Source organism: Lissotriton vulgaris, chromosome 10, assembly GCF_964263255.1.
Source record: "Lissotriton vulgaris chromosome 10, aLisVul1.2, whole genome shotgun sequence".
Lineage (NCBI taxonomy): Eukaryota > Metazoa > Chordata > Amphibia > Caudata > Salamandridae > Lissotriton > Lissotriton vulgaris.
In genome coordinates, this window is record NC_141698.1 from 164,257,347 (window position 1) to 164,274,690 (window position 17,344).

Here is a 17,344-nt window from a genome sequence, read left to right on the forward strand (position 1 = left end):
GGTGTACAGGAGAAAACAAAGTAAACTCTGAGGCATCTGGATTACATTTTTCCATTTATCAAATAAAGGACGAGATGAAATGGCAGATTGGAATGATTTGCGGGTTTTATCTGGTTTAAATTTACATTTGGATTTTCTGTCTGAAAAAGGATCCAACCCATTATCAAAATCACCACCAACCACTACTTTAGATTAGATATAGGTAGTTTCATTTTTATAGAATGCCAAAATTCCGGATCTGGTTTAACAGGACCATAAATATTGAAAAAGGTAGTTTGCATTTTGTTGATGATAGTGTCAACCAGCACCCAACGACCATTTGACTCACATTCTGATGATAATATTTGGGCATTAGTAGACCTGTGAAACAATATAGCAACACCAACACGACGTTCAGAAGCAGGAGAAAAAACGATTTGATTGACCCGTTGGCGTTTGTGCTTAAGAGATTCTACTTCATTGCAATGGGTTTCCTGTAAAAAAGCAACTTGGGCGTTAAGTTTAGCTAAATGAGACAATACCTTTTGACGTCTGACAGGATGACCTAGACCACACACATTCCACAAGACCACATTAACCATGTTGTTGGATTAGGGGGAACATGAGGAAAGAGGTACACCAAACTGCATAATCAACAAAAAGAAGAGAGAAAGAAAGACATTGTTTGATATGTGATGAAGAAAGGGCATTGTTAGAAATAAAACAATTACCATAAAACATAACTGAAAGTGAGAAAAAATTAAGAGTGGAAAGAAGAAAAGGAGAAGAGAAAGAAAAGAAACAGAAGGAAGAGATAAGTAAACAGATCAAGGAGTAACATCCAGATCTGTAAAGAGAAGGATGATCGAAAAAAGAGGAGCATAGTGACACCAAAGGACACAGACCACAGTAATAGATACAAAGAAATAGAAAAAATGAGAACCTCATGAAGAAAAAAAAAGGAGAACAAATAGTCAGAAAATCCAGATCTGAAAAGAGAAGGATTTCAAAAAGAGAGGAGCATAGTGACCTTAAAGGATACGTACCACAGTAATAGAGGAAGTGAGAGCTTCACAAATAAGAGAACAAATAATCAGATAATATTAAATAAGTCAACTTTTAGAATCGAATTGACAATCCTGAAATTTAAGAAGTCAAGTATTGGTATCCATGCTACGAGGAGAAAGGCTATGAAGAAAAAGTTTAAGTTTATCGGGATCATCAAAGGAACGTGACCGACCATCCTGTGTAATTTCACAGAGGCAAGGATGCAGAATTCCATATTGGATGTGGATATGTCTCATCTGAGGACGAAGAGCAAGAAATTCTTTGCGGTGGGCATTTGTTGCAGTGGAAACATCTTGAGATATGAAGATATTATGGCCTGACCAGATACGACGACCTTTAAGTCTTACAGCTTTCAAGACTTGCAGAAGTTTGGTGAATTCCAAGAAAAGCTTTATAATTCCATGTGGTTTATTTGCGGTAGGATGTAAACGACTCAGACGATGTGCTCTTTGTATATTGAGGGGAGTTGACAATGACTGAAATTCCAAGAGTTCTGGAAGGAATTTCTGTAGAAATGCTACCATGTCAGGACCTTCAAAATTCTCCGAAAGTCCATAAAGGCGCAGATTATTTCTACGATTTTGATTTTCAAGATCCTCAGTGTGGATTTTTAACTTGTGAATCTCTTGTTCTGGTAATGGAATCCTTGCAGAAACATCCTGTATGTCGCTAACCCGTTGTTCAAACTCCAGTACTTTTCCCTCCATAATAATCCATCTCTCCTCAATCTGTTTTAGTTTTTCATTTGTAGTGGACATAAAAGGTTGAAGACCACGAACTTCATCTAATATAGAGTCCAGTACTGGACTCTACGAAGAAAGAATAGGAGAAGGTGGAACATTTTTTATGCCTTTTCGGTTTTGTACCAGATGAGGAAGATCTAGCAATATGGAGATCGTTAGCCATTGTTAATTAACTAGGAGAACAACTTGAAAGCTGTAATAAAAGTCAAGAATTTCTGAAAAAATGCAGTGAAAAATAAATTAATATTTATGTTGATGAAACGAGCATAGCATTATATCCTTCAAAAAGTGACAGATACTTAAAGTACCACCGTTGAGCGAAAGTAACAGATGTCCATCAACTAGAACTTATCAAATATGTAAGCATAGAGTCACTTGAGGAGAAGAAATAGTTACATTGCCACAAAAGGATAACATGAATGGGCAAAAAGCGGTATATTTAGGAATATTCAGAGCCCAGAGGAGAGTTTAATTGAAGAGTTTCCGAAAGAATTCCATGAAAAACAAATTATTCGTTATATTGATGAAGAGAACATAGTCTCATATCCATTCAACACGTGACAAATAGTTATAGTTCCCCCAGTGAGCAGGAGCAACAGACGACCACCCACTTGAGTTCATCAGATATGCATGTATAAAGTCACTTGAGAATAAAAGACTGATTCCGTGTCTCAATGGAATAACCTGTATGGGCAAAAAATGGCATTGTTATGAAAAGTTCAGTGCCCAGAGGAGAATTTATATGAATTGAGCACTGGAGTTCTTTACCGGAGAAAGGACTGATTCCTTGTCACAATCGAATAACATGTATGGGCAAAAAATTGCAATTTTATGAAAAATTAAGTGCCCAGAGGAGTCTGTATGTGAAGGAGTTGTTGGCATGCATTATTTTAGCCCCGCCGTAAATATAAAACGGCAAAAAAAAAAAAAGCGAGCGTCGCGATTCAAAATGGTAGCCGCTCGCGTCTTATGAGGTAAAAACTGTCACAGCAGAATACGGGCTCAAAAATAGATAAATATCGTGGAAAAGGCAGCGTAGAGACTCACCGCATCTTCAGCAAACCTGAACCGTCACCCACACCTGGGAAAATGGGCAAATGAGGCTCAAACCGCGCAAAAGAGTCCCGAGTCGATTCGGAGCTCACATCAGTCCGCCGTTACACCTTGGCGTGCAAGCCACGCCCCATCTCTCAATATTTTTAATTCAATATTTTGTCCAAACATCCTTCATCCCTGTTTGCAGCCTGTACTCCATCATAGTGGGCATGAGCTTGTGACTTTGTCCAGGTATAAGTGCAACCAGATAACAAAAGTTGGTGCTTTGTGCTTCTAGGCACTATTTTCACCTAAATCTCTAAAATTACTTCTCTCCAGAAATAGTTTGTTTCGCATAATTTATTACATTTCACTCCTATTTTTCTAAATTTGTATGGGATTTTTCTTGTGCTGTGTTTTCATGTTATTAGTGTTTGAAGTGCGCTAAAAAATGCTTCGCACATTGTCTCCAAGTTAAGCCTGACTGCTTTGTGCCAAGCTACCAGAGAGTTAAACATGGGTTAATTAGGGGCTTGCTTTGGTTTAACCCTGATAGAGATTGTGTCTGCTGTTTGCATAGGGGTTCCCCTCCCTCAATAGGTAACTCAATCTCCTACATAGCCAAACTGCTATATATCTACCAAATGTTAGATGCTATGGAAAAAGTGCAACACAACATATGGCCGACAGAACCACCAATAAAGTTAAATGTAATAATTAAAAACCCTCAACCTCTGCAAACTACCTAAAAATAAATGTTTAAAGATAACTAATACAACTACCTCCCCGCCACACCAGAAACCATATCATTAGGTAGGGGAGCCCTACGCACATGCCCGCTTCCCCAGGGAAACAATATATGAATTCTATGCCAACTCTGAGACTCTGACCCACCCCTTTGTTTATTAAGAACCTCGTTGGAGCACCAAATGCTTGGTTTCCTGAAGATCAATGGTCAAAATATTCAAATCAACATATCTTGGGCCCCAATGGAACGATTTGGATGATCTTGGGCTTGGTTTGCTCCTGTTGGCCAGCTCCAGTCACCTGAAGCATTTCCAACAGGCATCTAAAGGGTGAACTTTGCAGGAGGTGGTTTTATTGACTCCCTGTGCCATCCCTTTCTTTTGCTCTCCTTGTTCCTGATACTCCTCTTCTGCTGGTGGGAGAACCTTGTGCAATCCTTCTCCTATTAGCCCACTGAGCACCCTCCTGCTCACACCCCATGCCCCAGAGCCTCCTGGCTATCTTGCAAGGCACTTGTAGTGGCAATGGTGTCTAGATCTTCCTCCAACTGGTCCCAAAGGTCATAAGGGGGACAGTGCGACTTGCCCCGGAGAGACCCATGTAGTCATGAGGTAAGCTGCAGACAGAGTCCTCAGTCCATAAAGGGCATCCAGTGGCTTCTACATCCAGTTGTCCATGATTTTGCTGTTGCTCTCTTCCAGAGTCTTGTTCTCTGTCACTCCCTTGTGCAGGGTTTTTTAAGTATCGTTGGAAAGTTCTAGATGCCAGGTATCCCTCGCCAATCCTAGGATGCCACATCATCCCTCCAACCCTGTCCCAACTCGCCAGCATTGCATTCTGGGAGAATCTACTATGGCAGACCCCTTAATACCCTGTGCAGAATGCCTGTTCTCACCCTAAGGTATGGCCATTTAAATGAGAAGCCCTCCTCTGTGGTCACTATAAACCATTTCTGGGACAGCTTCATCTCTCGCTGGGAATGGAGTGAGCCTAACTAGAAGGACAATAGAGGGGTCAGGCTTAGGTGTTCGCTACCTCGGCCTATGACAGAGAAGACCCCTTTGAACTTAATCAAGTTACTGCATAGATTCCCAGGCCATCCTGTTAAGGAAATGGCAACTCCACTTACACACAAAAGGCCCAATTCACACCTCAGTACAGGGATCCATTTACCTGCCAGGTGACGGTTGATTGCTTACAGAAAGTCCTCCAGTGGCTTTAGACAGGAAAATTGTGACTTTTGAAAAGTTGTTGTTGATTAATAGTTAGACAAAATGTGATTTTACCATTAAATTTGATTATGAATAACTATAAAAATTAGTCCTTGAATTTCACTAGGTGCTACCAACCCACATTTAGCATTGATTAAATGTAACAGCGTAGTCCGGTGTTTCCCTATAGAAGCAGCCAGCCTTGCTACAGTGATTCAGAAAAGGGGGTGGTGATGAACCGAGTGTCTGAATTAAGCAGACCACTCTTACCCAGTCCAAAGATCAGGGCTTGATCCATCACCGTTTTTTAGCTCACTGACCCATCCCAGCTCAGAACCTGGCTACATGCAAATTAGTCTGTCCCTGGCCCAGTGCATCATGGGAACAGGGCAGACCAGACTACCAAGCCAATTCTTATACTGGGAAGGAAACAAGCTTCCGGGGACCGGTTTCTGGCATTTCAGCCGTCTTCGGCCCGGCTTGCTTGAATCCTGATGGTGCAATGAGCAAGGGACTCACATCTGAGTATACCCTTCCACGCTTATGGTGGACAAAATGATTCAATAAAGGGGGTGGTGAACAGAGTGTCTGAATTAAGCAGACCACTCTTACCCAGTCCAAAGATCAGGGCTTGATCCATCACCGTTTTTTAGCTCACTGCAGCATCCCAGCTCAGAACCTGGCTACATGCAAATTAGTCTGTCCCTGGCCCAGTGCATCATGGGAACAGGGCAGACAAGACTACCAAGCCAATTCTTAAACTGGGAAGGAAACAAGCTTCCGGGGACCGATTTCTGGCATTTTAGCCGTCTTCCGCCCGGCTTGCTTGAATCCTGATGGTGCAACGAGCAAGGGACTCACATCTGAGTATACCCTTCCACGCTTATGGTGGACAAAATGATTCAGAAAAGGGGGTGGTGATGAACAGAGTGTCTGAATTAAGCAGACCACTCTTACCCAGTCCAAAGATCAGGGCTTGATCCATCACCGTTTTTTAGCTCACTGCACCATCCCAGCTCAGAACCTGGCTACATGCAAATTAGTCTGTCCCTGGCCCAGTGCATCATGGGAACAGGGCAGACCAGACTACCAAGCCAATTCTTATACTGGGAAGGAAACAAGCTTCCGGGGACCGGTTTCTGGCATTTCAGCCGTCTTTGGCCCGGCTTGCTTGAATCCTGATGGCGCAATAAGCAAGGGGCTCACATCTGAGTATACCCTTCCACGCTTATGGGGGACAAAATGATTCAGAAAAGGGGGTGGTGATGAACAGAGTGTCTGAATTAAGCAGACCACTCTTACCCAGTCCAAAGATCAGGGCTTGATCCATCACCGTTTTTTTAGCTCACTGCACCATCCCAGCTCAGAACCTGGCTACATGCAAATTAGTCTGTCCCTGGCCAGTGCATCATGGGAACAGGGCAGACCAGACTACCAAGCCAATTCTTATACTGGGAAGGAAACACGCTTCCGGGGACCGGTTTCTGGCATTTCAGCCGTCTTCGGCCCGGCTTGCTTGAATCCTGTTGGTGCAATGAGCAAGGGACTCACATCTGAGTATACCCTTCCACGCTTATGGTGGACAAAATGATTCAGAAAAGGGGGTGGTGATGAACAGAGTGTCTGAATTAAGCAGACCACTCTTACCCAGTCCAAAGATCAGGGCTTGATCCATCCCAGCTCAGAACCTGGCTACATGCGAATTAGTCTGTCCCTGGCCCAGTGCATCATGGGAACAGGGCAGACCAGACTACCAAGCCAATTCTTATACTGGGAAGGAGACAAGCTTCCGGGGACCGGTTTCTGGCATTTCAGCCGTCTTCGGCCCGGCTTGATTGAATCCTGATGGTGCAATGAGCAAGGGACTCACATCTGAGAATACCCTTCCACGCTTATGGTGGACAAAATGGTTCAGAAAAGGGGGTGGTGATGAACAGAGTGTCTGAATTAAGCATACCACTCTTACCCAGTCCAAAGATCAGGGCTTGATCCATCACCGTTTTTTAGCTCACTGCACCATCCCAGTTCAGAACCTGGCTACATGCAAATTAGTCTGTCCCTGGCCCAGTGCATCATGGGAACAGGGCAGACCAGACTACCAAGCCAATTCTAATACTGGGAAGGAAACAAGCTTGTCTCCTTTCTGGTGAAGAATTGGCTTGGTAGTTTGGTCTACCCTGTTCCCATGATGCACTGGGACAGGGACAGACTAATTCGCATATAGCCAGGTTCTGAGCTGGGATGGTGCAGTGAGCTAAATAACGGTGATGGATCAAGCCCTGATCTATGTACTGGGTAGGAGTGGTCTGCTTAATTCAAACACTCTGCTCATCACCACCCCCATTTCTGAATTGTTTTTGGCCACTATAGGTGTGGCAGGGTATACTCAGACATGAGTCCCTTGCTCACTGCACCATCAGGATTCAAGCAAGCCGGGCCGACGACGGCTGAAATGCCAGAAACCGGTCCCCGGAAGCTTGTCTCCTTTCTGGTGAAGAATTGGCTTGGTAGTGTGGTCTGCCCTGTTCCCATGATGCACTGGGTCAGGGACAGACTAATTTGCATATAGCCAGGTTCTGAGCTGGGATGGTGCAGTGAGCTAAATAACGGTGATGGATCAAGCCCTGATCTTTGGACTGGGTAAGAGTGGTCTGCTTAATTCAGACAATCTGTTCATCACCAGCCCCTTTTCTGAATCGTTTTTGGCCACTATAGGTGTGGCAGGGTATACTCCGACATGAGTCCCTTGCTCACTGCACCATCAGGATTCAAGCAAGCCGGGCCGACGACGGCTGAAATGCCAGAAACCGGTCCCCGGAAGCTTGTCTCCTTTCTGGTGAAGAATTGGCTTGGTAGTTTGGTCTGCCCTGTTCCCATGATGCACTGGGCCAGGGACAGACTAATTTGCATATAGCCAGGTTCTGCGCTGGGATGGTGCAGTGAGCGAAATAACGGTGATGGATCAAGCCCTGATCTTTGGACTGGGTAAGAGTGGTCTGCTTAATTCAGACACTCTGTTCATCACCACCCCCTTTTCTGAATCGTTTCTGGCCACTATAGGTGCGGCAGGGTATACTCGGACATGAGTCCCTTGCTCACTGCACCATCAGGATTCAAGCAAGCCGGGCCGACGATGGCTGAAATGCCCGAAACCGGTCCCCGGAAGCTTGTCTCCTTTCTGGTGAAGAATTGGCTTGGTAGTTTGGTCTGCCCTGTTCCCATGATGCACTGGGCCAGGGACAGACTAATAATATGCATATAGCCATGTTCTGAGCTGGGATGGTGCAGTGAGCTAAATAACGGTGATGGATCAAGCCCTGATCTTTGGACTGGGTAAGAGTGGTCTGCTTAATTCAGACACTCTGTTCATCACCACCCCCTTTTCTGAATCGTTTTTGGCCACTATAGGTGTGGCAGGGTATACTCCGACATGAGTCCCTTGCTCACTGCACCATCAGGATTCAAGCAAGCCGGGCTGACGACGGCTGAAATGCCAGAAACCGGTCCCCGGAAGCTTGTCTCCTTTCTGGTGAAGAATTGGCTTGGTAGTTTGGTCTGCCCTGTTCCCATGATGCACTGGGCCAGGGACAGACTAATTTGCATATAGCCAGGTTCTGAGCTGGGATGGTGCAGTGAGCTAAATAGCGGTGATGGATCAAGCCCTGATCTTTGGACTGGGTAAGAGTGGTCTGCTTAATTCAAACACTCTGCTCATCACCACCCCCATTTCTGAATCGTTTTTGGCCACTATAGGTGTGGCAGGGTATACTCAGACATGAGTCCCTTGCTCACTGCACCATCAGGATTCAAGCAAGCCGGGCCAACGACGGCTGAAATGCCAGAAACGGTCCCCGGAAGCTTGTCTCCTTTCTGGTGAAAAATTGGCTTGGTAGTTTGGTCTGCCCTGTTCCCATGATGCACTGGGCCAGGGACAGACTAATTTGCATATAGCCAGGTTCTGAGCTGGGATGGTGCAGTGAGCTAAATAACGGTGATGGATCAAACCCTGATCTTTGGACTGGGTAAGAGTGGTCTGCTTAATTCAGACACTCTGTTCATCACCACCCCCTTTTCTGAATCGTTTTTGGCCACTATAGGTGTGGCAGGGTACACTCAGACATGAGTCCCTTTCTCACTGCTCCATCAGGATTCAAGCAAGCCGGGCCGACGACGGCTGAAATGCCAGAAACCGGTCCCCGGAAGCTTGTCTCCTTTCTGGTGAAGAATTGGCTTGGTAGTTTGGTCTGCCCTGTTCCCATGATGCACTGGGCCAGGGACAGACTAATTTGCATATAGCCAGGTTCTGAGCTGGGATGGTGCAGTGAGCTAAATAACGGTGATGGATCAAGCCCTGATCTTTGGACTGGGTAAGAGTGGTCTGCTTAATTCAGATACTCTGTTCATCACCACCCCCTTTTCTGAATCGTTTTTGGCCACTATAGGTGTGGCAGGGTATACTCAGACATGAGTCCCTTGCTCACTGCACCATCAGGATTCAAGCAAGCCGGGCCGACGACGGCTGAAATGCCAGAAACCGGTGCCCGGAAGCTTGTCTCCTTTCTGGTGAAGAATTGGCTTGGTAGTTTGGTCTGCCCTTTTCCCATGATGCACTGGGCCAGGGACAGACTAATTTGCATATAGCCAGGTTCTGAGCTGGGATGGTGCAGTGAGCTAAATAACGGTGATGGATCAAGCCCTGATCTTTGGACTGGGTAAGAGTGGTCTGCTTAATTCAGACACTCTGTTCATCACCACCCCCTTTTCTGAATCGTTTTTGGCCACTATAGGTGTGGCAGGGTATACTCCGACATGAGTCCCTTGCTCACTGCACCATCAGGATTCAAGCAAGCCGGGCCGACGACGGCTGAAATGCCAGAATCCGGTCCCCGGAAGCTTGTCTCCTTTCTGGTGAAGAATTGGCTTGGTAGTTTGGTCTGCCCTGTTCCCATGATGCACTGGGCCAGGGACAGACTAATTTGCATATAGCCAGGTTCTGAGCTGGGATGGTGCAGTGAGCTAAATAACGGTGATGGATCAAGCCTTGATCTTTGGACTGGGTAAGAGTGGTCTGCTTAATTCAGACACTCTGTTCATCACCACCCCCTTTTCTGAATCGTTTTTGGCCACTATAGGTGTGGCAGGGTATACTCAGACATGAGTCCCTTGCTCACTGCACCATCAGGATTCAAGCAAGCCGGGCCGACGACGGCTGAAATGCCAGAAACCGGTCCCCGGAAGCTTGTCTCCTTTCTGGTGAATAATTGGCTGGGCAGTTTGGTCTGCCCTGTTCCCATGATGCATTGGGCCAGGGACAGACTAATTTGCATATAGCCAGGTTCTGAGCTGGGATGGTGCAGTGAGCTAAATAACGGTGATGGATCAAGCCCTTATCTTTGGACTGGGTAAGAGTGGTCTGCTTAATTCAGACACTCTGCTCATCACCACCCCCTTTTCTGAATCGTTTTTGGCCACTATAGGTGTGGCAGGGTATACTCAGACATGAGTCCCTTGCTCACTGTTCATCACCACCCCCTTTTCTGAAGCCTTGCTACAGTGAGCATAGCTTTTGGGGAAATTTAACTGCGAGGACATGTTCAACATTAACGTTTACATGTCCTACTTTTAAATACAATGCACCCTGACTTTAAGGACAATCAAACCTTCTTAGGGGCGACATTAATAGGAAAAAGGTAGATTTCGGCCTGTCAAAAGGGGTTATTTTGGCATGTTACCTGTGTGTAGCTCCCAGGGTGTGCATAACGGTAGCCTTTTGTGTGCAGCCTGCACCAGTGCGCACCGGCGTGCACATGTATAACCAGCCGTGTGTCTAGCAGTGCTGTAGCAGCCTTATCTTAAAAGGCAGACTGTAAACCTGCCCTGTCCAATAACCATGCAATTACTTTGAGGGAGACTCACTAAGTGAGGCTCGCCCATAGTAAAGGTCTAAAAACTGACTGGGTAATCGAAAGCAAACAATTTCTGCAGACTAAATAGGTGGAACCCATTTCCAACAATATGTAGTTTGTAATTCAATAAAACACAATTGATTGGAGGAATTCTTGAAATACATCTACCCAGGTGTATCCAGCAGCTCAATTGCGAGGTATCAGTAGCTTGCAGCATACCTTTGAGTAGTTAGCAATAACTGTCTGTCACATGAATTGATAATATGCAGCTGCCATTTGTTAAGCAGCACTAACTATTGTCTGCCCTCCATCGTAATTTATTTTTTCTGTCCTCATTCATGCCTTCTCTCCTTTCACGTATCTTTCTCTTTCTTTCCGACTTTCTCTACTTTTAATTAATTCTCTTTTCCTTTCTTTCTTTTTTCTTGCTGTCGGTTTCTTTATCTGCTGTTTTGTTTTTTTCTCCTTTTTTACTTCCTTTCTCATTCTTTCTTTTTCTATTTTTGTATATTCTATTTTTATTCTTTCTCCTCTTCTGTTATTTTCTTTTTTTTTCTGTTTTCATTTTTCCATTGCTCTGTTTGTAAAAGAGTAGGCCATTTTCAAAAAGTATGTAGATTTCAAAAGAAGAGTGTTAAAATTAGCAACGTTGATTGGAACGATTGTTCTGAATCTATGGACAATCTCCTTTTATCCCTTGACTTGGATGCAGAGGAAATCAAAGGTCCTTTATGTGCTGCAATTATTCATGGTGTGGAATTACAGGTGATGGCAGATTCAGGATCACCCATCACGATTCTTAGAGACTCTACTTTATTTGAAAAATGGGGAAATTATGTCAAACTTTCTGAATCGGATGTAAACCCTAAAGCCTTTGGGGAAAAGGATATTGATATGTTGGGGTTCTTTGTGGGTTCTGTGGAAGTTTTGGAAAGATCCATATGTACAAAGATTTATGTGACGATAAAGGGTAAAAACATTGTTGGGTGGAAGGATCTTGCCAGAATGGGTCTATATTTAGTTCCAGGGGATAAAAATACAATTCGAGTCAGAGATGTTCCTGTTTGTAATGTTGAGGAAATGATGTTAGATCGGGGGGATCTAATTAAAGAATTTAAAGAAGTTTTTAGCAATAAGGTGGGTTTGGTGAAAGGAGTAGAACATAAAATCAGACTTCTTCCAAATGCTTCACCCATAGTTCACAAGGTTCGTAACGTTCCTCTAAGTGTTAGATCTGAATTAAAAAAAATGTTGGATGATTTATGTGAGCAAAAAATTATTCAGCCTACAAAATCATCTCAATGGGCCGCCCCGAATGTCGTCGCACGAAAAAAAAAATAACGAGATTAGGTTGTGTGCGGACCTCAGGGGTTTAAACAAGAACATCAAGGTAGATTGTCATCCTCTGCCTAGAATTCAGGAATTATTGGCAAACCTGGGGGTGCAAAATGGTTCTCTTTGATAGACCTAAAATCTGCATACCATCAGGTCCCGTTGAACAAGGATTCTCAAGAATTGACCACTTTTGCCACTCCATTTGGGGCGTTCAAATTTTTGAGACTCCCTTTTGGTTTGGTATCAGTGGCCAGCGTGTTCCAGAGACTGATGGACACTATCTTTAAAGATTTAAAGGGGGTCCAAGCTTATCTGGACGATATTCTAATTTTTGCTGATAGTCTTGATGAACACAATGTGTTATTGAGAAAAGTTCTTTCCTTGTTGAGGGAGCGGGGAATGACAATCAGGGAGGATAAGTGTAAATTTGGAGTTCAGGAAATTGAATATCTTGGACACACTGTTTCTCAGGTCGGAATTAAACCAAAATTTTCCGTGATCAAAGCTTTGAAAGATGCAAAAGCCCCCGTGGATAAAGATTCCCTGCGTTCATTTTTGGGGCTGGCGGAATATTATGCCAGATTTGTAAATAATTATGCACAAGTGGTGGAACCTCTCAGGTTGTTGCTAAAAAGGGGTCAAAGATTTGTATGGTCTAAAGATTTAGAAGGAGTTTTTGAAAAAGTGAAAGGAGTGAATTGTGGCTGCTCACCCTTTACATGCTTTCCGTGATGATTGTGTCTCTACAATTGCGGTGGATGCCAGCATGAGTGGTTTAGGTGCGGTGTTAAGTCAGGAGGTGCATGGAGTCAAAAAGACAGTGGCTTTTGCTTCAAGGTCCTTGAAGGATTATGAGAAATGTTATAGCACTATAGAGAGGGAGGCCTTGGCTTGTGTGTGGGCAGCACAGACATTTAAAATGTATGTCTGGGGCAGGAGGTTTATTATGTTGTCAGATCATAAACCTCTTTCTTTCATTTTTAGTAAAGTGTCTGGGAGTAATAATTTGTCTCCTAGGTCGACTAGACTTGTGTCAAAACTCCAGGAGTACAATTTTGAGATGAGACCTATTCCTGGAGGAAAAGATTTCAGGGCGGATTGCCTATCTCAGATGTCTTTAGAAAAGGATGAATTGGATGATTTGTTGGATGATGATGTGGAATGTGTGACCTGGGTGGATGTTTGCCTAGTGTGCCGTTGCATCCCACTGTGTTCCCTGATGCGGCTTGGGAGAAAGTTGGTTTGGATTTTTCTGGGCCTTACAGTATTTTGCCAGATAGTATGAAATTCCTCATTTTGGCGGTAGACTATTTCTCTAAATGGATGTATTTTAAATTTGTGGATGCTCCCAATTCGGATAACACAATCTTGTTTTTGAAGAAACTTTTCAGGTTGGAGGGGTCTCCAAAGTTTTTGGTGACAGATAATGGAACTCATTGTGTTTCAGAGAAAATGTGTTCGTTTTTAAGGTCTCAGGATGTTAAACATCCTAGGGTGGCGCTTTATTCCCCGGCTTCGAATGGTTTGGTGGAGCGAGGTAATAAGATAATGAAGGAGGGTATCCAAACAGCAGTGGCTTCAGGTTTGGAGGTAGGTACTTTTGTTGAGGAGAAAGTTTGGAATTCTAACACGTCTCCACATTGCACTACTGGTGTTACTCCATTCGAGTTGCTTAGGGGCAGGAATGTTCATTCTTCTCTTTTTTCTTCGTGGTTGGACAATAAATGTTCAGAGAAAGAGGTGAAGAGTGATGTTGGAAAAGTAACGTAAACGGTTAAACGTAAACAAGAAGTTATGAAAAATAAGTTTGCTGGGAAAAAGTCCCCGATGACTCAAGGTTTGGTGGTTGGGGATTGGGTGATGATTAAAAAACCATTTAGGGTCTCGAACGGGAACTCTGTTTTTTCTAAACCAGTCCAAGTGATTAAAAAAGGCAAAGGGGCTGTGTTCTTGGGTGAGAAGGGTTGGTGGAACGTCAGACAACTGGTAAAGATGTCTGAAAGTCAAGCGTTGGTGGTTAATAGGCATAAGGTCAGTGGGGTCAAACATAACTGTGGTTGGTCCCACTGGTTACCTAATTCTGGTGGACGCAATGGGAACTCTTCTGTCTCAGATGTCTCAAATTTTTCCACCCCGCTTTCTGCTTCTTCCATTCAACCTTCTACTTCTACTCTTTTGAGTAGAAGTGGTAGAGTTCTAAAAGTTCCTGTTAGATTTGATAATTTTGTTAGATATTAAGGGGGGGTATTTTGTTTTTTTTTCTTCCTTTTTGTTTTTTTTCTGATAAGGGGGAAGGTGATGTAGTAGATGTATTGTTTAGTTGAGCTCGGGAGCTCGTGTGAGCTTGTGTTTAGTACTGGATCGTGTCGAGCCATATTGTACTCGTGGTATTGTATTGCTTTGAATGCATGTGTGTGTTCTGGGCTCGTGGGTCTTCCAGTGACTGCAGTTGCTGGGAGGACTTCGGGCTGAGAGCACACGATACTTGTGGGTGAACTTATTTCAGAATAAACCTATTCTTCTATAACAAGGAACTGTGGACATTCCTACTTATTACAGATGTGTACCCTTTACAAATGTTGGGCAGTAGCTCAAGAAGGTTTTCAGCTGTCAGAAGTAGTTCTCACTCTAGAAGAGGTTGGAGACCCCTGGTCTAACCAATGGCAATCGCTCTGGGTAGCATGCCAACCCATCTTCCTTTTGCCCACTATGTTCCCTCAGTTTTATCCCAGCCATATACAATTCAGTCCTAACCCTCCTTAAATAGGACCAGCCCAGTCTGAGCTGTAGGCCAGGTCTTCCCTGTACCAGAACATAAGCAACCAAATACTGGTTTCACCCTATTTGGGGCTCAGCAGTCAGGTGCAATGTGATTTCAGTGGAACAGTAGGCATAGGACCCATGTGTGGGCGTACACTCAGGGGCGTAGTTACCCCCGAATAAATGTATTATCTAAGAAGCAGTTGGGTGCAGGTGTTTTTAGTCCGGTATTGTGAGGTATCTGTCAGAATTCAACTGGGATTTTTACATAAACACACAGACAAAAACACAGACATGCACACTCTCTCTGGTCTCCGTTTTGAAGGTCTTAAAATATTGCTTATTTTTCATAATATTGTGTTTTAAATACCATACTCCTGTCCCTCTTCTCTGCCTCTTAAGCCGCCCTCATTCCCTGCTTCTCATATGATAGGCTAGCATGATAGTTGGAAAATCTGACATTCACACCCTCCCAATCTTACTGACTAAGCTATGCATGTGCATACACCTGGCCACTTTAGCGTGTGGGACACTGATTGGCATGGGTGTTTTCATTGTGTACTGACTTCTTGCAGCCCCAAAGGTAGGTACTCTGAGCACTAAAAACAAAACTGCTTTCTAAGCTGCAAATCTGATATTTTATGAAGACCTAGTTGGGGGCCCGGTTTTTCTGTTAATACTATTGAATGTGTATTGATCATTGCCTAATGTATGTTTTTCCATAACTGATTGAATTGCTACTGTTCCACATGGAGCCTTCGTTGCACCTACTGATACAGAACATTGTCAATCGGGTGAGAAAGATTTGCAAAACCAGAGACAGTGATCATGAAAAGTGGTCAAGCCCATAACAATAGATGAGTGACCCAAAAGGTTTGATCCTCCATCGTGTAGGGTCAGAGCAGGTGCAATAAAGATAACCAGGAAATTGCTGTGATTTGGTCCTATGATAACAAGATGATCTGTCTATCTGTCTGTCTGTCTGTCTGTCTGTGTGTCTGTGTTATATTTTTTTATATAGATGCAGGCTTAAATTAGCAGACAAAAGGCAATACAATTAAAAGTTGTTCTAGAGTTGGGGCCTAAACATCTGTCTGGACTAGGTCTCCAACAATTCTCATGATGTCAATGACCACGTAGACTTATCTATTGGCTATACCATGCTGTGCATCTAAACATACCCTCAGCAGGACAGTATATAGGTAGCTAGACTGTATTGCTAGTTGGCAGGAATTATTATTACTGTAAGGATGGTTGTGAAATACTGTAAGAGTAATTCAGGGAAACATTCACACATGATGGAAAGAACTCTCCTCACCTTCAATGACTTAAGTGTAACATTTCATTTCCTAGCTCTGCCAATCTGAGGTTGTGCTGGGCTTCACTGTGCAGCCTCTTTCCCAGGCAACCACTTGCATCCTCTCCCCATCTTCAAGCCAGATTGAAGCACAACATGTAAATTAATGGAAAGTAATAGATCCAGTCTCTCATTCCTAATATGCCGAAGTGGTCTTCCAAAGACCAACAATTTCCACACAGTGTGTTACAATGGGGGAAATGTGAAGTGTAAAATAGAAACCAAAAGAATGTCCTTAATCTAATTTGATGCATATGTTTATTTTTTATTCTTGCAGTTTACAATAGATTTGATGCCATAGAAAAGGCGAGTACCAACCTCTCACTGGTCACAGACTGCATGGAGCACGGGTTGACAGCTGTCTACCCACGAACCCGCTACACAGCTGGCTGGGACGCCAAACTTTTCTACGTGCCACTCTCTTACTTTCCCACTATATTGGTGGATACCATTTTCGCCAAACTTAAATAGATTGACATTTTAGAGGGTCAGCAGGAGAAAGTTAGTATTTCAGTGCCAGACCTCACTCTTTCATGGGACTGGCTAAGGTGCGGGTCATTCCTTTCTCTCTCTTTCACTATGTACACAGTGGTGCTAGAACAATTTTGACAATGTGGTGGGTGCTGCCATTAATGTTATATCACTGAAGTCATAGGGATTGTAAAAACTCGAAGTATCACACAATAAAAACGAGTGTAGCAAATGTGCCACACCATGCAGCTAGAGAGTGGTAAGGGCACTGTATGCAGCTGGTCGTGCTTTTGGAGCACGGGTGAGGTAGAGTACTGTCATTCACAGAAACGCACATTTTCTTTTGAAAAGGCCATTACATTTACATAGAATTTTACTGGAAAAAACTATACAGCGCACAAACGAAAATGCATGAAAATTGGGTTTCAGCAAATATGTGTCATTTGTGCATCAGCAAATAAAGTGTGTTGGTTTGATTTTATCCTAATAATGTGCTTCATTTGTGCTTTCCTAATCGCTAATATATGTTTAATTATGTGTGTAGATAATTTACGGGTAGTTTACTGCTGTTGATGCTGTGTAGAATGCTTCACATATGTCGATCTTGCTATATAATGCCAATCTTCTCTTTATTCAGGACTTCATGTTATACAATGTGATCACAGTTATTCCATAACCCTCCACGCCACAGTCCCCAAAACCTAACCTATCAAAGCCTTTGTTTAACAGTGG

At 43.7% G+C, this 17,344-nt stretch overlaps 1 protein-coding gene across 1 annotated transcript in view; it reads left to right on the forward strand.

Annotated features, from left to right (window-relative positions):
- LOC147684905 (17-beta-hydroxysteroid dehydrogenase type 6-like) overlaps nucleotides 1-17,122 on the forward strand; it is a 92,338-nt gene extending 75,216 nt beyond the window's left edge. The window contains exon 5 of the mRNA XM_086940795.1: nucleotides 16,419-17,122. Coding sequence (XP_086796921.1) covers nucleotides 16,419-16,612 — 194 coding nt within the window. The 3' untranslated portion in view covers nucleotides 16,613-17,122. The remainder of the gene's footprint in view (nucleotides 1-16,418) is intronic.
- The last annotated feature ends 222 nt before the right edge of the window (nucleotides 17,123-17,344 follow it).